This window comes from Lampris incognitus, chromosome 2 (assembly GCF_029633865.1).
Source record: "Lampris incognitus isolate fLamInc1 chromosome 2, fLamInc1.hap2, whole genome shotgun sequence".
Lineage (NCBI taxonomy): Eukaryota > Metazoa > Chordata > Actinopteri > Lampriformes > Lampridae > Lampris > Lampris incognitus.
In genome coordinates, this window is record NC_079212.1 from 131,756,680 (window position 1) to 131,777,306 (window position 20,627).

A 20,627-nucleotide genomic window follows, 5' to 3' on the forward strand; every position below is an offset into this window, starting at 1 on the left:
ATTCCTTTTTATCATGTATTTTGATTGTGTATTTAAACAAATGTATAGAGACCAGTTTGTGACCTAACTGGCTTTGGTCTAGTTCTCATTTAAGGCTCACAATCACCTCACACAATGAAATAGTATGGGTATATTATACATTTTCTGAATCTTTACAGTCCTGTGAGTATTCCAGTTTTTGTGTTTTGTGTCCCTGATATTCCTAGATGCCACAGGGCTAAAAGAAAGTATATAGTTTAGGCGAACATTGCAGAAAGATGTGTGTTATTGACGGGTTGAAGAGCTCAAGTGACCTCTATATTTGTGAGAAATATCCACAACAGGGCTTGAATGAAAGCTAAGAAGGTCCCCTTTAAAATGATACCAAAGACAATATTATAGAACATTGAAAAATGTCCTGACCATGAGGCTAAACCAGGATATGCACCAGCGTCTAAAATGCAATTTACTTTAGGGGGTGGTTAACTTCATGAGCTGATAACTGTGATACAGCTGCCACTCAGGAATGGTTATCATACCAAAATATCATCTACAGACATGGATCCTTTCAAAAATTATAAGTAAGTTTTGCCACCTTGAGTGTACCGAAATATCGTCTGGCCCATGGACTAATGGTCTCATCTTGGTCTCGCCGGGCCTCTTCCGCAACGAGGAGAGACACGGAGTGGCAAAGAAGAAGAAGAAGAAGAAGAAAAGTTGACCCAGAGACCCGCGTCTTCCAGGCAAGATGAGAAACAGAATATATTCAAAGACAAACCGATGTGTTTAGTGTGCCTGGAAACAAAATCAGCCATGAAGGTTTTCGACTTGAGTCACCACTACAATACCGCACACAAAGACAAATATGGCACGTACACTGGAGGCGTCAGAGCCGGCTATCATCGCTGACCTCAGAGGAAAAATACACCGCCAGTAGAGCCCTTTTTACCAAAGCCACGTCCGCTCAGGAGTCCTCTCTCAAGGGTCTTGTGCTGTTTCCCTTGCTAAAGCGAAGAATCCCCTGTCAGATGGCGAAACAGTGAAGCTATGTGCAGTAGAGATGGCTAAATTTTTGGAGATGACAACATGGCTGTGGGTGAGTTTCGATGGCTTCGTCAGTGTGTGTGTGAGTGAATGGGTTAATGTGAGTCATACATCTTAAAAAAGCGCTGTGAGTGGTCGGTAGACTAGAAAAACGTGATATAAAATGCAGTCCATTTACAATTTTACCATTTTGCGCTAAATGCATGTTTATTTGAAACATCATGGAATGGGAGGGCCGAGTAGAAATGCACTACAAACGTGAATATCAGTTGTTGCACTTAGTGTGAAGGTTAACTTTTGTACCATTGTTGAATTATGATTTTGACACCCCGTTGCACTGAAATAATGGTATATCGCTCAGGAATGTGGACTTATTGTTTCTGTGTTAAGCTCATTAAGTAGATATGTTATTATAATAAACTTAGATTGGTGGTATATATTTTATTCTTTTCATTAAATTAGTAGCTATAATTGGTTAACTGCGTGATGGAGTTAGAGTATCCTACTGGTGATAGTGCACGGTCAAAATCTGGCCCTCTGGTAGTGAGGATAAATTTTTTTGTGGCCCTCTCTGTCATCAGAGTTGCCCATCTCTGAGCTAGGATAAGCATTTTTTTATGGCGTCATTGGGCAAAAATTCCATAATAACCTTTCAGCGTACTGTAATTCAAGTGGTCTGAGCAAATTTTACCAAGGTGAGTTTATCTCCTTTAATTTCAGGCACAGTGATATTCCTGTTCTCTCTGCTTCATCGCCCGGCCCCGGCATGGTTATTTCTTCTTCTCCCCCCATGATCGGCTCACCGGAGGATGAAGCGAGAGCAGCGGCTAATTCGCTGTTAGCCTTAGTCATTATTCGGCCCTTTTGTTTGGGGCCCCCCGTGTGGGAGCGAGCATCTTAGAACGTTCTTTCCTCCTCCTCTCACTAACAAGGAGGAGTGCCTCCACACCCTGTGTTCAGTTAGGACACTTTAGTGTTTTGTGGAGTGCTCGGCGACGGTCAGGAAATCTGACCAACTATTCATCTGCCATTGTGGTCGGGCTCAGGAGGCCAGTACAGTGCGGTAGGAGGCCCTCAGGTGGGGCAATGCTCGACCATTGGACTACTGCTGTGTGGTCTGTTGTCTTGGTTAGTGTCTGACTAGTGTCATTTGGGCCCAGCTAGGAGTAAGTAAGTAAGACTTTAAAAAAGTTAAGAGTGCTACACAAGATACAGCTAGAGAAAAAATAAACAACATATAAAAAGTAAAAATTATAGCCCCATTACAGGGAAGGGCAAGTTGGTGGAGATGGGTTTTGAGAAGTTTTTTTTTAAACTGTTAACAGAATCAGCTGATCTAGCTGGGAGGGGGGGCCAGGGCCCTTATGGCAAAATCACAGTCACCCTTGGATTTGCGGTAGGAGCGGGGTATAGATAAGAGACCCTGGTTGGAAGATCTGAGTGGCCTAGAGGTGGAGTAAGATGCAAAATTTGCAAATGTATAAAGGGGCAAGACCATGCAGGGCCTTATATGTGATAAGCAGTATCTTGAAGTCTATTCTATAATTTACGAGGAGCCAATGAAGGGATGCGAGAATTGCTGTGATGTAGGATCTAAGATTGGTATTGGTTAGCAGCCTGGATGCAGCATTTTGCACAAGTTGTGTGAAAAAGGCCCAACAATGCTTGCATTTCCTGAGGAGTGCCCATCTATCCCCCAAAATTCTCACCGAATTCTACCACTGCACCAAAAGAGCATCCTGATCAGCTGCATCTCAGTGTGTTATGGCAGCTGCACATCAGTGAACCAGAAAGCTCTGCAGCGGGTTGTCAAGGCGGCCCAGCATATCACCGGTACCCAGCTCCCAGCCATAAAAGACATTTATCACAAACGCTGCCTTCGAAGGGGTCTAAGCAACAGCAGAGATCCCACCCACCCCAACCATGGACTGTTCTCCCCCCTTCGCTCTGGGAGGTGCTACAGTAGCCTCAAAGCTCACACTACCAGGCTCAAAAACAGCTTCTTTCCCCAAGCTGTTGCCCATGGATATTTTTTAAATATTTTTGTACTTGTACTCCTTTTTTTAAACTTATTTTTAACTTTTGGTCTTCATCTGTGTATATATTATACTGTGTTTGCGGTGTTTGTCTATGGTCTGTCTTGCACTGTTTGGCAAAGCCACAGCCCTTACTTCATTTTTAACATGTGCCTGCACATTGTTTTTAATGACAATAAATTGAACTGAATTGAAAAAAGCTGCAGGCAGGATAGGGCTGCATGGCTGAGACAGGAGAAAAGAGCATTGTAGTACATTCATCGCTAATGGCCTTCGCCTTAGGTGTAAACTAATAGCGAAACCCATTAGAGGGCGGGGCATGTACGACTTAGAAATAGTAGTTACCCTGGATGTAAGTCCAGCTCTATGAGTACGTGCATAGCCCTCTAAACCTCTAGCCTGGTTGGCCAGTCTTTGTTGCTGAGTTCAAAGGAAGACGAGCTGTGGAGACGCTGGGGTTTTATAGGTGGACAGGCGCTGTGTGGCTCCTACCACCTGATTGTGTGGTGAGGGAAAAGACCTGTCTCATGTGCTGCGGTGGAGCCTCGAAGGGGTAAACCAATAGCGAAGCCCGTTAAAGGGCTGAGCATGTACTCATAGAACTGGAGTTATCCAGGGTAACTGGCATTTTCTAATACAATTCAGCTGGCTTCATAGATTCTCTTAAAACCAAGTGGCGACGTCTTGAAATCAGACAGATCCCTGCAGGTGTTTCAAACGACCCATTAAAGCTGCAGCAGGTAACACTGAATATTCCAGTGTAAAAAGAATAAATGACTTCTTATGACTTTTTTTTTTTTGCTGAGCATGAACATGAGTAGTCTATATGGCAAACTCTAGAGAAATCGTCTATATTAAAACGAATGTGTTGAAAATAGTTGAAAAAGGATGATTGAAAACATTGAGTTTACAGCGTGCTGCTTCCTTCCCTGTCATCACAAAACATCAATCTATCAAAGGCACAAAAACATTATTGAGCCCAGTGTGAGAAGTGATAGATTGCTGTTTTACCCCAAAGAGCCCTATATCTAGGTTGGTGGATCTTGTGCTTTCTGCTCTGCTGACCCCTTATTGTAACCACCGAGTCTGAACTGTCACACCCAATGACAGCCCTGTCTGGACACCAGCTCATGGCTCGCTATTTCCCCCTATTGACCAGGATAAGGCCATTCACGATGCGCAATGTCAGGGGGAATGTGGAATGATGAAAGCCTTTAAAAACATCTGGTTGCTTTCTGTTTGTATGAATAGTCTTCTCCAGAATGGAATAAACCCCCAGTTGTATTTGTACTTGCGTATGCACCAAATGTATTGCCTTACATGAAAAAGACAAGCTGAAGTCGATCTTTGTATTAAAAAGTCACTTTTCAATCATGATTATCCTTCCTGGCCTCTCGAACACAGCCAAAGACTCATGCCAAAATACCAGATCGTGAATTTACTCCTAGGAAACCTGGCCGGTTGTTGTTTGGAAGGGGTGGGGGTTGGTGGTGGCGGTGGTGGGTGACCTTCTTAAACCAGACATCTAGGTCAGTGCACACATCGTCCTCCACATGGCTTATTTCACCTACTGCTCACACTATGTCTGCATCCCCAAACCTCAGACACAGGACTCAAGATGCAGCTTGCTCAAGACAATAGGAAAAGGGTAAGATGCACAAGCAGAAGTGATGTGAAGGAGCTTTATTTATGCTTACCTTGGCCTCACATTGCTTGTGAACTGTAATCTTGCACTCTGCAAAATGTAGAGAGGGGGTTATTGCAGACCAGGGTGGTATGCATTACATTCTGACAGTCAGTTTTCAGAGAGGCGGGGTGGAATGTGTTGGGAGCAAGGCACAGGAGGACAGAAAGAGACAAAGCACAAAAAAAAGAAAGAAGAGAAGAGAGGGTCTGTCTGTCTGTGACAGGATTATGTGTACGTGAGTGAGCATTCGGTAAAGTTGGTCTGGCCATGTGTCTGCATCTAGTCTGACTTGGGACTTGGACTCACCCTTGCAGAAAGCCCCTGGGTTGTCGATGTTCTGTCTGCACACATGACAGACTCTTTTCCTCCTGAAACTCTTCTCTGTAAACGTGTGGCTTCTCGCTCTGGCAAGCTGCAGCAACAGAAGACTCTTGCCGTTATTCTTAAACAATATGAACACCGTTATTTTAAGAGAGGAACCCTTAAAATGCGCAATTTGTGTAAAACAGTCTTCAGTATACTATTGAGAGTGAACACATGAACAGAAAATATAATTTTTATTGCATGCTTTGCTTTCTGAGATCTGCAAAAGAGATATGCACATGACGTTTGTGTGTGTGTGTGTGTGTGTGTGTGTGTATTGTCCCTGCCTTCATGCCTACATACAACTTACATTAGGTGTATGTTTGTGACAAGTGCTTCTAAATTAGTTTCCTCTATGTGCTTCCAGACATGAGATCCTGGCATTATCCTATCCAACCTACTGAAAGTCCAGTCTGGCCCTGCAAAAAATGAAATCTTATCAAGTGAAAATATCTTGCATTTGGTACAATAAGTCCAATACTGAGCAGAATTATCTTGAATTATCTCATTCCACTGGCAGATAATTGTTCTTATTTCAAGTTGTTTTTCTTGATTTTGGTCAATTTAATCTTGTTTTGAATACATGTTAATCTTGTTTTCTTAAAACAAGATTATATTGACCAAAATCAGGAAAAAAAACATGAAATAAGCAAAATTATCTGCCAGTGGAATGAGATAATTCAAGATAATTCTGCTCAGTATTGGACTTATTGTACCAAATACACGATGTTTTCACTTGTTAAGATTTCATTTTTTTTGCAGTTTCCGTTATTACAACTAATGTTCACAAGGACGCGCCAGCATACCTACCTACTCCCATTAAACTACATCCACTAAAATTACTCCTTACATATGATGCGGTGGGCCGATTTTATGTTATGAGGCATGCTCTTGTCTCTTCTCTTTACTCATCTTCCTCTGCTTTTTCTTCATTGGTCACCATCAGCGGGGCAGCTGAGACAATGAAAGATGAGTGGGTGTGTTTTTGTGATGGCTGCAGGCCGGCTGAGTGTACTTGCATGGATGGAGTTCATTCTGATGTATTTTTAGATGTCCTTGCTTGCAATTGATGTCGTTGACATTCCCAGAATCAATCAATCAATCCTTAAAGAGTGTGATTGGCTCAACCATATTGCCAAATGTGATAGACCAACACCGGAGCCGACAGACTGTCATGTGCCGTAGAGAACAAACACGAGCTCGAACAGCTCAGCAGGTACGCTAAAGAGAAAATTAAACACTACAAAAAAACTGCTGGAAGAAAACCAAAACAAATCTGGGTTTCCATCCCAAAGTAGTGGAAGTATGGCGTAGTCTTGCCAATGTTCCTCATGTATTCGTTTTCTCGTTGCTATTTGAGTCTGGTTGATGTAGCTGACGACAGTGTTTTTCTTACTCTAATCTTCCGATAAACACAGCAAGCTGGTGTGCTACACCGAAGCCCGTCATGGCATGGCCGCCATCGTGGCAGCTGCGTAAACAAGCACACACCACCTCGTCCAGGCAAAGCAGTCTTTTCTTCCCTCACACACACACACACACACACACACACACACACACACACAAAACAAAAAAACGAAAGCATATTTGACAAACAACCACAGATGCACATGCAAACACATCCACAGTATTAGCACATACAGTAACAACATATTGTGCCAGTGACGGGCTAATTTAGTGGACTGACTTGATTTTCTTTTAATCAAAATGACACATATTAAAACATGGCTTCAACCAAAACAGGACAGTTAGATTAATGCACACAAGCTATATATGTATATAAAATCACAGATTAACATAATGTTGTGCAAGTAACTAATACACATGCTAACTTTGATATTCGCAATAGAAGCATATATTGTACACCAGCAAAAAGGAGTCAAAACACGTGTGTTTCTGTCCACACACACATACACACTCAATGAGACTGCATTGAACCAAAGTCAAATAAACATATTTCTAAGATTTTACTCTTGACAGACACAACATTGTCTGAATAGAAAGAAGACATATATATATATATATATATATACACTACCGTTCAAAAGTTTGGGATCACCCAAACAATTTCGTGTTTTCCATGAAAAGTCACACTTATTCACCACCATATGTTGTGAAATGAATAGAAAATAGAGTCAAGACATTGACAAGGTTAGAAATAATGATTTGTATTTGAAATAAGATTTTTTTTACATCAAACTTTGCTTTCGTCAAAGAATCCTCCATTTGCAGCAATTACAGCATTGCAGACCTTTGGCATTCTAGCTGTTAATTTGTTGAGGTAATCTGGAGAAATTGCACCCCACGCTTCCAGAAGCAGCTCCCACAAGTTGGATTGGTTGGATGGGCACTTCTTTGAGCAGACTGAGTTTCTGGAGCATCACATTTGTGGGGTCAATTAAACGCTCAAAATGGCCAGAAAAAGAGAACTGTCATCTGAAACTCGACAGTCTATTCTTGTTCTTAGAAATGAAGGCTATTCCATGCGAGAAATTGCTAAGAAATTGAAGATTTCCTACACCGGTGTGTACTACTCCCTTCAGAGGACAGCACAAACAGGCTCTAACAGGTACTATTTAATGAAGATGCCAGTTGGGGACCTGTGAGGCGTCTGTTTCTCAAACTAGAGACTCTAATGTACTTATCTTCTTGCTCAGTTGTGCAACGCGGCCTCCCACTTCTTTTTCTACTCTGGTTAGAGCCTGTTTGTGCTGTCCTCTGAAGGGAGTAGTACACACCGGTGTAGGAAATCTTCAATTTCTTAGCAATTTCTCGCATGGAATAGCCTTCATTTCTAAGAACAAGAATAGACTGTCGAGTTTCAGATGAAAGTTCTCTTTTTCTGGCCATTTTGAGCATTTAATTGACCCCACAAATGTGATGCTCCAGAAACTCAATCTGCTCAAAGAAGTGCCCATCCAACCAATCCAACTTGTGGGAGCTGCTTCTGGAAGCGTGGGGTGCAATTTCTCCAGATTACCTCAACAAATTAACAGCTAGAATGCCAAAGGTCTGCAATGCTGTAATTGCTGCAAATGGACGATTCTTTGACGAAAGCAAAGTTTGATGTAAAAAAAATCTTATTTCAAATACAAATCATTATTTCTAACCTTGTCAATGTCTTGACTCTATTTTCTATTCATTTCACAACATATGGTGGTGAATAAGTGTGACTTTTCATGGAAAACACGAAATTGTTTGGGTGATCCCAAACTTTTGAACGGTAGTGTATATATATATATATATATATATATATATATATATATATATATATATATATATATATATATATATATATACACTACCGTTCAAAAGTTTGGGATCACCCAAACAATTTCGTGTTTAAGTGTGACTTTTCATGGAAAACACGAAATTGTTTGGGTGATCCCAAACTTTTGAACGGTAGTGTATATATACACACACACACACACATACAAAGCTGTGGAAACAGTTTCCTAAAGAAATGCTTTCTGACTGCATGTGAAGCACATAAAACCATTAAATCATTTCATGGAGTGAGGCTGGTCAGAGAGGAAAGTGCAGATGAGCGCGCGCGCGTGTGTGTGTGTGTGTGTGTGTGTGTGTGTGGGTGGGGGGGCAATGAGAGTAGCAATGAGGAACAGCTAACGCCCTAGCTACAAATATTGATGTTTCTGTTCCTGTTAAATAGTTGTGTTGTGTGAAGTATGTGTTACGCAGTCGATAAGTTTCACTCTGGAAGTGAGGGCAGTATATTGTAAGGCCCATGAGCACATGCGTACAATCTTGTTTAAATGGCATCACAGCCACTTTTATAATCATTCTATCAAACCGGGTGTTTTCACATGGTCTCAAAAATTATCCACCCAACTATGACAGACTGGCAAAAGTTGTATCTCTCAAGTTTTGCTGCAAACACAGAATACTTGGTGAATTTTAGAGTCATTAATTGCATTCATCTGATAAGTGTGCAAAGGCGTTCTGTTCACTTAATGTGGTCCTTAGCACCACTGATGGATAAAATACTGCACTTAAGAAAATCAGCAAAGCAAGGAACTTTTCTGAGGGGTTGTTAGAGTATATAGCCAGTATATAGTCCAGATAGTTCAACCAAGCTAGATCGCCCGCCTTAGCCACCTACAGAGTCCCAGCTAACCGGTAGCTGGTATGAACACAGGAACATTTGAATCTGGATGATATCTGGCACCTGGCGGCATTGCACTAACTGTAGTATATGTAAAACCATCGGATTTCGGGATCCCAATTGTGGAAGACACGGGTAAAATGGTGCATGCCTTGTTAGACTTGTTTTATTTTTGCTGGCTTGCAGCAGACAGTCAAGTCCTGCCAAGTAGTAGTACTGCAGTAGTTAGTAACACACAATGTATGTCATCTTAGACAATGGCTCACTGTCACATCTAGACAAACTTAACTTACTGTGTGCGCACCTAATTCCAAAACCGCATGTCCTCACCATCGGGAGGGAAATTCAAATGTTGTGCGACGCTTCAGCGATGGAGAGCTCTTAGTGACAGGCAGAGGTGTTGTTTTGAGCTACTAGATCATGAGCGAGCTGTGACAAATTAAGGGATGGCTGTGTTGAAAGGCTTCACAGCACTGGACAACAATTTTTTTTCAGCAGTTTTGCTTCCTGAAACAAAATGAGATATTATGACAGACAATGCCAAGCTGAACACAAAAATAATTTCAGATTTGCTGTATCACGTAGGAATTTGGAGAAACGGTAAAATAACTTTTATTGAATTTAACATGTTTAATCACGTAGTGATGCTGACACATTGTGTTAGTTCAACTGAGCTTAAAATGTTTTGCAGCTGATTTTCATTTGTACTCAGCATCTGGTGCCTCTCGTGTCAGCGTCCAACAATAGTCAGCCAGCATTGATGGATTCCATCCATCCATCCATCCATTAGCCAAACCGCTTATCCTGCTGTCAGGGTTGCAGGGATGATGGATTCCAGTTGCCCTGATACCGCTTTTCCACGGTCGCAATGTCCTGATGAAACTTTTCACCATGTTTGTCACTGACTGCACCAAGATCAGCAGGGAAGAAGTCCAAGTGTGAATGCAGGTAATGAATTTTCAGTGACATGTTGCACATCATGGTTTTGAATGCTTTAAGCAAGTTGTCAAGCAGCTCAGTGTAGTTTGCCAAGAGAATTCTCAGCAACATCCTTAAATGCCTTCCATGCTATTTTCTCTGCCCCCACTAGCAGATCTTCTAACTCCCTGACATTGATGACCTGACTGATTTGTGGACCAACAAAAATGCCTCCCTTAATCTTGGCATCAGTTATTCTTGGAAACATCTGTCTCAAATAGCAAAATTCATCACCTTCTCTGTTCATTGCTTTCACAAAAATTTTCATCAATCCGAGTTTTATATGAAGAGGAAGCAGAAATATCTTTGTTGGGTCAACAAGTGGTTTATGTGCCACACTTTTCTGCCCTGGAACGAAATGCTTACAGAGCGGCCAGTTCTTTTTAATGTAATGTGACTCTTTAGCACGGCTATCCCATTCACAAAGGAAACAACAGTACTTTGTATATCTGGGCTGCATTCCTAGCAGCAGTGCCAATGCTTTTAGATCACCACAGATGTTCCAGTCGTAATTTTTGTACTGCATGTGTTTCAACAATAATTCAATGTTATTGCAGGTTTCTTTCATGTGTGCTGCATAGCCAGTGGGTACTGAAGGGTGGACATTGCCATTGTGTAACAGGGCAACTTTCAGGCGTGACTTTGACGAATCTATAAAAAGACACCATTGTCGTGGGTCTTGCACACAACCTAAAGCCATGAACAATCCACCAATGTCAGTGCAGAAACAGAGGTTGTCAACCTGCGTAAAGAAGTTTGTTAAATGTTCTTGATGGTTCCAAAATAAATGTTTGTACCTGGTTACAGCAAACCCCATCCTTGCAATCTTGAACCAAGTGGTTCTGCTTTAGCTTTTGACAAATCTACGTCCCTGACTAGGTCATTCAATTCTGGCTGTGTTATCAGATGAGGAGAACCAGGCATAAAGGGTTCAACATCTGGATTAGTGTCCTTTTCCACATCTGGTTCATACATTGTGGCATCTTCATCTGCCTCATCTAGGCTCCATGTCTCTGGTGGCTTCGGTACTGGCAAACTGTCATCATGTGGCACTGGCCATGGCTGAAGGCAGATTGGGGTATTTAATAGATTTCTTATTTTTAGTAGAGAAGCTAGATACATTGGTCAGACAGAAGTAACAGCCCGTCACGTGATCCTTCTGTTCTCGTGATATCATTGGGACTGCAAATGGCATTGACTTCCGAGTACCTCTGAGCCAAACTCTCAGGTTGACTGCACATGTTGCACAACAAATATGAGGAGCCTGGGGTTTCTCTTGGTCACCAATTTTACATCCGAAGTAGAGCTCATAGGCTGTCTTAATAAGTGCAGTCATGAGCCTTAAGCATACACTCGCCACAGAAGTAACGATGTATCGTAGCTGTCGCAACATTGATGAGATATTTCTGCTGTATTAAATCTTCCTGAAGACAATAAATCCCGTTAAGTGTACTCACTATGCTATTGCCTGAAGAACATGTGCATCAGCATGCGCCCAAACAGCCTCTGTAAATGTGAGCTGCTTTTATAGCCTGTCTACCACCATCTAACCTGACTAAGCATGCCCAGCCATGCCTAAGACAACATTTGCATAGCACCTACACTGAGTGCATAAACAGCTTGCTTTGTGGGCAATATACTAGTAGACTTAAAATATCATAGGAAACAAAAATATAGGTTATATCTAAAAAACAGTACGTGATAGGAAAATTTTAAGGTGATTTTCGTGATCAGCAGCCCAAAATCCACAAAATATACCCAAAAATGTTCAGGAAGCAAAATCTTCGTTGTCCAGAAGCAATATTCAGCTCAAAACAGGTGTAACATGCCCTTTTTGTAGACAGAATGCCTTTTGTGTTACAAAATGCATAATTTCATTACAAAACCATATAACACCGTAATGTTAAGTGGACAAAATGAACATTTGATGGCACGGAATGATGATAGTACACTGCATTCTGCCTTTCGTGCCACAGAATCATAAATGCTGGCCTAGGATGTCTATTACGTGGACAGAATTCTGTCTACAAAACAAGTTTCTTTTGTCCACATAGTGCTGAAGTGCATTCAGCTTTTTTGTCCACAAAATGAAAATCACATTATTCTTGTCATTCAGTGCATGACAGGAATGTCCATTTGATTTTCTGTGCATGAAAGTATGTGCTCTCTTCAATATCTCATGGACACGATGCTAACATGTTTGTGTTTTTCGTGGACAAAAGGCGTTATGGTGGGTTTCGTAATGAATTTATGCATTTTGTAGCACAAAAGGATTCTATCTATGAAAAAGGATCTGTTACACTTGGTGCCCCATACAAGGCCAGTCTAGGATGGGCAACATGATCCAGAGAGGACCGGTGTGGTTGCAGGTCTTTGTTCCAACCAATCAGTTACACACCTGAGTCTACAAATCAAGGTCCTTAGAAAAGACTATTGGTTGACTAATAGAATCAGGTGTGTAACCGCTTGGTTGGAACAAAGACCTGCACTTTCTGGATCATGTTGCCCATCCCAGGAACCCCCATTTGAAACGCTTCCCTCAGGCCGTAGATTTAGAGTAACCCGGTTCAACTGCAATAGGAGTAGAAACTCCTTCGTTCGCTGTGCAATAACCCTGCTTAATCTGCACGTGTAATTGAGTACTTCAGAGATTGTTTTTTTTTGTATTATTGTGTTCTGTACACTGTATGTACAGGAAACATGTTTGTATGTGTGTTGTTTTTATCTTGTGCACCTGACCACATGTCAAGTTTCCCATCCGGGATAATTAAAGTGACCGAACTGCTTAAATGGGGACGTGTTGCACTGTTTACATTTTTCTGATGATGGATATGATGACAAATGCATTTTCTGTTTGCCCAGTAAATCACTGTGATTGATTTTTTTTTAAGCTGTAGCATCCCTATTGTTTTAAGTTATAGATCAGCAATTTGGAAAATTGCTGGCATTATAATTATAGCTCAAGACTGTGGTAGTGTACCTTATATCTGCACCATTATTATGATTTGGTTCTGTAACTCAATTCAACAATCAATTGAAAGCTCACTGCCATTGGACCGACCACGCTAGCCAAAGCCGGTGGTGAGGGAGGGGAGAGAAGTAACATGTACTAGGTACTATAGGTTTTTATTTTTTATTTTATTTTATTTTTATTTTTTTATATATATTTTATTTATTTATTTATTTATTTTTTGGGTGGCACGGTGGCGCAGTGGTTAGCACGGTCACCTCACAGCAAGAAGGTCCTAAGTTCGAGCCCTGGGGTAGTCCAACCTTGGGGGTCATCCCAGGTTATCCTCTGTGTGGAGTTTGCATGTCTCCCCGTGTCTGCGTGAGTTTCCTCCGGGGGCTACAGTTTCCTCCCACAGTCCAAAGAGACATGTAGGTCAAGTGAATCAGCCATACTAAATTGTCCCGAGGTGTGTGTGTGTGTGTGTGTGTGTGTGTGTGTGTGTGTGTGTGTGTGTGGGCCCTGTGATGGTCTGGCAGCCTGTCCAGGGTGTCTCCCCGCCTGCCGCCCAGTGACTGCTGGGATAGGCTCCAGGATCCCCGCAACCCTGAGAGCAGGATAAGTGGTTTGGATAATGAATCAAGGAATATTATGATTTGGTTGTCATTTCCCTGGTAGGGCCGCAAATGTCATTACCAAACACAGTCAGGACGGATGATGGATTAACTGTTACAATTGGCTGAGGACCCCTTGTTGGCTCTTAGGTCACATGACAATCAACTCATGCTTCAATTGCCACCAAAATACTTCATAAATTTGAGGGACGATACAGCACCGGTTTTGATTCAACGGTACTTTCAGCTGAGCGAATAGTATGGGCTCAGAGCGTATGAAGTGCTGCGGGAGGCAGGCTAATCTCCTCCGTGGCTGTGTACTGGCACAGGGACTTCGCATCCTTAGTAAAGATGGCTCGTGTCTTTTAATGGAAGTCCAACTTGCCCAATGCAATGGAAAATTAGGCTTTTTAATAGAGTGAATAAAGTTCTACCCAAACCATACATGGAAAAGAAAGGTAGCAAACGCAGTTAAATATTTATCTTAATAAAAATAGTTTGAGATATGCAGTTAAGGTGTTTATATGTGACAGCATAGCCCTTTGATAAGTCATGTTGGAATAAGCCACATGTTTTAAATGGACTACGCAGTCTGGTTAAGACTTTATTGACATCAGGTTATTGTCTTGATTCAATTAGCCAACTGCTGTTACCTCATCCGCCAATGCAACATTAATGAGAACTAAATGCAGCCTTATTAAAACACCATTCATCCATGTCTTTTAATTACATTTATTAGCGGTCTAGTCCATTGTCTACCAACACAGGGATCGCCGGTTTGAATCCCCGTGTTACCTCCGGCTTGGTCGGGCATCCCTACCCCGTGTCTGAGGGTGGGAAGCCGGATGTGGGTATGTGCGCCTCTGGTCGGTCGGGGCCCCTTTTCGGGGGGGAGGGAGTAGCGTGATCCTCCCACACGCTGCGCCCCCCCCCGGGCGAAACTCCTCACTGTCAGGTGAAAAGAAGCGGCTGGCGACTCCACATGTATTGAGGAGGTATATGTGGTAGTCTGCAGCCCTCCCCGGATCGGCAGAGGGGGGTGGAGCAGCGAGCGGCACGGCTCGGGAAGAGCGGGGTAATTGGCCAGATACAATTGGGGAGAAGGGGGGGAGGTAAATAAATAAATAATATAAAGACACAAAACAATTATTTATGAGGGCTCACATTCACAAGAGGTGGCAGTTTCTTACCATACTCATATTTTCTGTACTAAGTACGAAGTCTTAATTTGCAATAGTTAAGGGAGGTCAAATCAAGCGACGTCTCAGTGATTCTAAATATAAAATGTTTAAGGCTAATCTTATGCGTAACTGCACACAGTTTAGTAATGTGTGTGGCAGGCGGAGTCGATGTTTAACAAGCCACGTCTAGATTTTGAATGCTAGGGTCTATCGGGCAGCATTAACAGAGTGGCCTATTCAGTCCACGGAGGCTGCATTTTTCATGCATTGAAAATAAGTCTTGTTCCTCAGTTTGCCATAATGGACCTCTTGTTTTATGATTCATGGTGGTTTGCTGTATTACCAAACAGCCACAGTGTTTTAGAAACCAGGCCTCAGATATTAACTTTTCATACTTCAGCATAATGAGAAATGAGCTCATCTTTTATGTGTAATTGTTGCCGGTGTTACAGAATTTTCCGACTCGCCCGCAGAATCTGACTCCCCTTGGCGTGAGGCTAGGTTAGGCTAACCCTAACACCCCCTCGCCCCCCAACTCCAACACCAATCACCTAACCCTAACCTTAACCCATTCACGCCAAGGGGGGGGGGGGGGGTCAGATTCTACGCGGTAGTCGGAAAATTCTATAACACCGGTTCAAACTGTACTATCAGACCGGACAAGAGCAGCGCCTAGTGGTCATGAGGTAGCACTGCAAGTCTCCTTATTCCGCACACCGTGGATTTAATGCAGCCTCCAGAAAAAGGAGGAGGAGATGGCGGGAGCAAAAACAGAAGACGGCAGAGAGTGCAGGACAGAAAACCAGTAAACGTGATAGAGGCTGAATTCACCCCCAGAGAGGCAGCTGTGGCTTTTAGTGAAATAATGGTAACCCAGCACCCCACCCCATTTGTTTATTTGGAGCCAAAATCTATGTCATTCCCAAGGCATCTCTGACACTCCAGTGTCCAGAGCACTTCCACTTCGAATATGGAGATGTTGTGAAAGGGTCAAACACTGACTCATGCCTAATGGATTTCTTTATAACTGTATGGTTGCACAGGCCTCTTGGTGTGGGAACGGGTATCGGCAGTATTTCAACGGTTTCATTCCAAAACACTCCACCCAGTTTTGATGGGGAAAAGAGAAAGAACAAGGGGTCTCATAACTCCTATTTCTACTTCAGTATTTCAAAAGAGAAATAGAGGGTTGCCCTCCGCACAATGTTAAGAGATTGAGATGACTATGACTCCAGAGATATTGCAAGATGAGTGATGCTTTCGTGCAATAAATTGTTTAATGACGCGATTGTTAAAAAAAAGCCTAATTTTCTGTGCTATTCACACAAACTTCTGGACACACACACACACACACACACACACACACACACACACACACACACACACACACACACACACACACACACACACACACACACAGGGTAAATGAATGCAGAGTATCATGACACACCCCCATGGCAGTAAACGTCTCGGCCTGCATGAGTGTTTTTTCAGGGCCACCTAGTCGTTGACAACATGCTGAAGCGCAGGAGCCACGATTCTGATTCCTGACTGGATAACACACACACACGCACACACACATTCCAACCTGAAAGGGACGGGAGCAGGTGGCGAGCTAGGGGTGTATGCTGCGGCACTGGCAGGGTATTTATAACGGTATGTCTGCATGAGTAGGGGCGGTCAGCTCTAAAGAGCTATGAAAACACTTGGAATCAGTATTGGAATAAGTTAGTGTGTGTGTATGAGCAAAGGAAAGACAGATTATGAGCAAAATAAAGGGACTACTACTAGTGTGTGTGTGTGTGTGTGTGTGTGCGTGCGTGTGTGATTGTATGACACATTTCATTCCTCTCTGCTAACGGAGTCCACCCATTCAGTAGGGACCACGTTTGCATGTTTTGGCATGGACGTCCACACGCATACACAATGTACACACGGAGTCTAAGACAGACACACAAACAATTTGGACAAAGGCACATTTGCAGCCCCGTGTGGTCTCAGTAATATTTCTGTTCACAGAGGAGCCAGGATTTCACTGTCAGGCAGCCCAGATGACTTTGTGAAACTATGCAAACAGCGGAAAAATGTCAGTACGCACGTATGTGTGCGTTGCCATACATGGGGAATTAGCGGTATGCATTTGATCATATAATAATGTGATGAAGCTGTCTTAATTTCAAGCTTTTCTCCCCCTCTGTCATACACACTGTTACAATAATGTGTGCGATTTACCATGATATAAAAGCAACCAAACATTTTGGTATGAGGCCTTGGTGCAAAGTGCCTTAGAGGTTCACCAACTTGTCAAACATGCAGTTTTTAAAAAAAAATTAAGACTTCTATACAGCCAGCATGTGGCTTTGTGGCTTGCTCCTACATCCATGCATGTGCACGGTTCCTAAATAGAGCAAGGCGGCAGACAGAAAACAAATCCCAACCGGACAGTAACTGACACCACTTCCTCTTGAACCCCCGACCCCAGGGACATGATTAATACCAACCTATGTAGTTGTCTGCTTCCCTCATCTCTTTATTTTTCTTCTTTCCTCACTTCATCACATGCCTTTGTAGGTGGCAGGGCCACGCAAATACAGTGGGACATAGGCATTACAGCAGGGGTGTGCAAATGTAGTCACTGTGTGTATCGTAGGTCGTGCCTCTAGTAACTAATACAAGTTCAATTTTTTTGTTGTTGCATAAATTGTTTAAAAATGCGGTCTGGATGCAAGCGAGCAATACAAGAAAATACCTTACGATCACAACAAATCTACACCGAAAGACTTGCCAGTAGTACAAATTTGCAGATTTTACAAAATACTTCCGAGACCATTATTGTATGGGATATTTCCTCCTTGTATTTGCTCCTTAATCAATGTGAATTTGGTGCAGATCTCTCTCCCCTGTAGCAGCCACTCCACCACCTTACCATCTTACATCTCATTCAGGACTATAAATGGGACCGGGCACGTGATGTGAAACACATGTCCGGCATATTCGGATACCTTAATGTGAAATGCTTCAACTCTTGTGTCCCTAGCTGCAGTGCAGATCGTTGAAGAGGAGTTTGAAAGGCAGGAAAACGGTCGCCTATGAGCTCAAACTTGGCTTCGGTTGGAGAGGACAGTGGTAATTCTCGGGATTCCTCTGGTTGACATCTACGTGACCAAAATCTGACACGAGTCAACGTAATGGCTCGACAGCATCTTCACTGCAGCCAAGTAATTTCCTCAACACAAACCCTTAACATTTTTATCCAAGTAAACTGAGTGCAATAGGACCATAGATGTATGAGGACCGTGAAGGGATCATGAAGTGACACTTGAGAGCCAAGACTTCATAGTGTACCGTGGCCAAATCAAAGAGATTTGGTAGAATGCATCATTTTGAGACTTTTGAATAGACAACCATGTGCAAAAGGTTGTTTGGTATCTCTCGTATGTCCCTCTAATGCGCTATATCTGGTCATCTTAAGCCAAGCAATTCTACTGACTACCACCCCCAATTTCCAAAGTCCCCCATATAACAGCTGTTCACTTACCTCAGCAATTTGGAGGACCTCAGGAGACATCTCAGAGTCGCTTTTGAGGAGGACCCCCACCGGATCTACACTAGCCCCATATTTCTTTACCCTTCCAATCCTTGTACTGTGAATGCAGCCCATATTTGCGGTGGACACCTCTCCTCTCCTCCTGTCCCGTCCTTCTGTTCTTCCTCTGTCACGCACAAGGCAGTTGTCAAGGAGCCTCTCTCTTCTTCCGTCCCTTCCACACACGTCTCGCTCCGGAGGGTCCCTTCTCCTTTCCCTCCTCTGCACTTCAGTCCTTCATGTCAGCCCGGACCCTCCTTGTGGCTCCTTAACAAGCGAACGTCCTCCTCAAGACCCCCCTTCTACATGTCCCCCCCACCCCACCCCGTGGCTCCTCTAACAGCCTGACAACCTGTCCTGTCTTTTAAAGAACCCTCTTTATCCCCCCCCCCTTCTTCTTTCAACCCTCTCTCTCTCTTTGCTCCTAGTGTTGCCGGCAGACCCCTCCGCTCTTTCCCTGCCTTCTTTCACTCCCCCTCTCCTCTTACACCCTTCTCTTTCACTCCCTAGCTCTGAGAGCATGCACACAGTCACCACCTCTCTGTCCCCCCGCCCGCCCCCGCCACCCCCAGTCCTGCGTCCTCCCTTCAGTCTCCAGACCCTCATGTATTGCTATGGCGCCCTATCAGACTCCCCTCTTTCTCTCTCCAGGGGTTGGAGACGGGGGCAGCTGTTTTGCTTCGTTGATGTCAGGGCCTTCCCTTCTCCACAGCTTCAATTCAACCCATTTCATTCGCTCCTACCGCCCCCCCCCATACACACAGAACTGCATAGCTTAGCAGAGAACATACACTACTTGATAGTACTGCTCCCACCTCTTGCTCCTGTGTCTTGTGCATGAGTGCCAGAATAGTGCACCAGGACTCGTCTGCTCAGACAATGTGATGTAACAGTTTTATTCTCTACCTCTGTAGTCCCCCCCCCCCCCCGAGGATCTTTCGCGCTGGTGCAGAGGGACGCCCGTGGGCACAGACCCCCATCTCTCTCCTTGGGTAGGACATAAATGCTGAAATATATTCCATGCCACCCTGTTTGACGGGAGGTGTCATAATCAAGACCACAGTACTTGTGTCATCCGTATGGCCTTCTCCTCCATCCCTTCCTCACACATTCCTCTGTCCAACGAGACGCGAACAAAGATGGGCTCTGTTCTTAAATCTTAGATCTGTGCACCCCTCGTTAAAGTGTACACACACACACACACACACACACACACACACACACACACACACACACACACACACACACACACACACACACACACACACACACACACACACACACACACACACACACACACACACACACACACACACACACACACACACACCAGACAAAATACTCATTTAATAAGAAGGGTTTGGGATTGTGAGAGGAAAGTTGTCAACAATACACTCTTTCTAGAGAAGTTTTTCACCCTTGGTCAGATCCTACAAAGAAGACTGATGCTGAAAGTAGGACAAATCCATAACTGTGAGCCGCATCAGACGAGCAATCTTCAAAACATTTGAAACTGACTCAGCTCAAGAAAATAACCCAAGTGAGCTTCGAAACAACAATTATTAATTCTGGAAAATTGCACCTCCCATCACTGTTTTGACTGTTGGCAACCCTTTCCCGACATCAGTTCTCGCTAGATGTTGATCATGACATACGCTATGGGGCGTCTCAACGAGGAGAATTCAGAAAATGCACGCACAGAAAAATAAAACCATCATTGTCAACGCAGAAAGATCTCTGGCTGAATAGGGATGCCGAGGCACAATTCCTTTCACCGAACACCATCTACTGACAGACTCGGAAAAGAAGTTGAAGCCAGAGTAGGACCACAGCTCGTAAAGCTCGGTGGAGGAACAGCAAATCTTCAGGACCTCCTGGGAGAACCAGCTGGCGAGTCACACACCAGCACCACACTGCAGGGCTGTCTTTAGTGACACACACCTACACGATGGCTGTGCAGTGACTTGGTGAGGGCAAGGAGAAAGGTATATGATGAAATGGTTATGGGCTATACAAAAACTTTGTTACCCCATGTTCATTTAATTCACAAATAGTTGATGAACGGATTAACTTAACATTTATGCTG

The 20,627-nt window shown here is 43.4% G+C and overlaps 1 protein-coding gene across 1 annotated transcript in view; it reads right to left on the reverse strand.

Annotated features, from left to right (window-relative positions):
- The window catches only part of LOC130106652 (tensin-2-like), a 54,686-nt gene extending 35,856 nt beyond the window's left edge, over nucleotides 1–18,830 (reverse strand). The window contains exon 1 of the mRNA XM_056272839.1: nucleotides 18,494–18,830. Within this exon, the coding sequence (XP_056128814.1) occupies nucleotides 18,494–18,616 (123 nt within the window). The 5' untranslated portion in view covers nucleotides 18,617–18,830. The remainder of the gene's footprint in view (nucleotides 1–18,493) is intronic.
- Nucleotides 18,831–20,627: the final 1,797 nt, after the last annotated feature.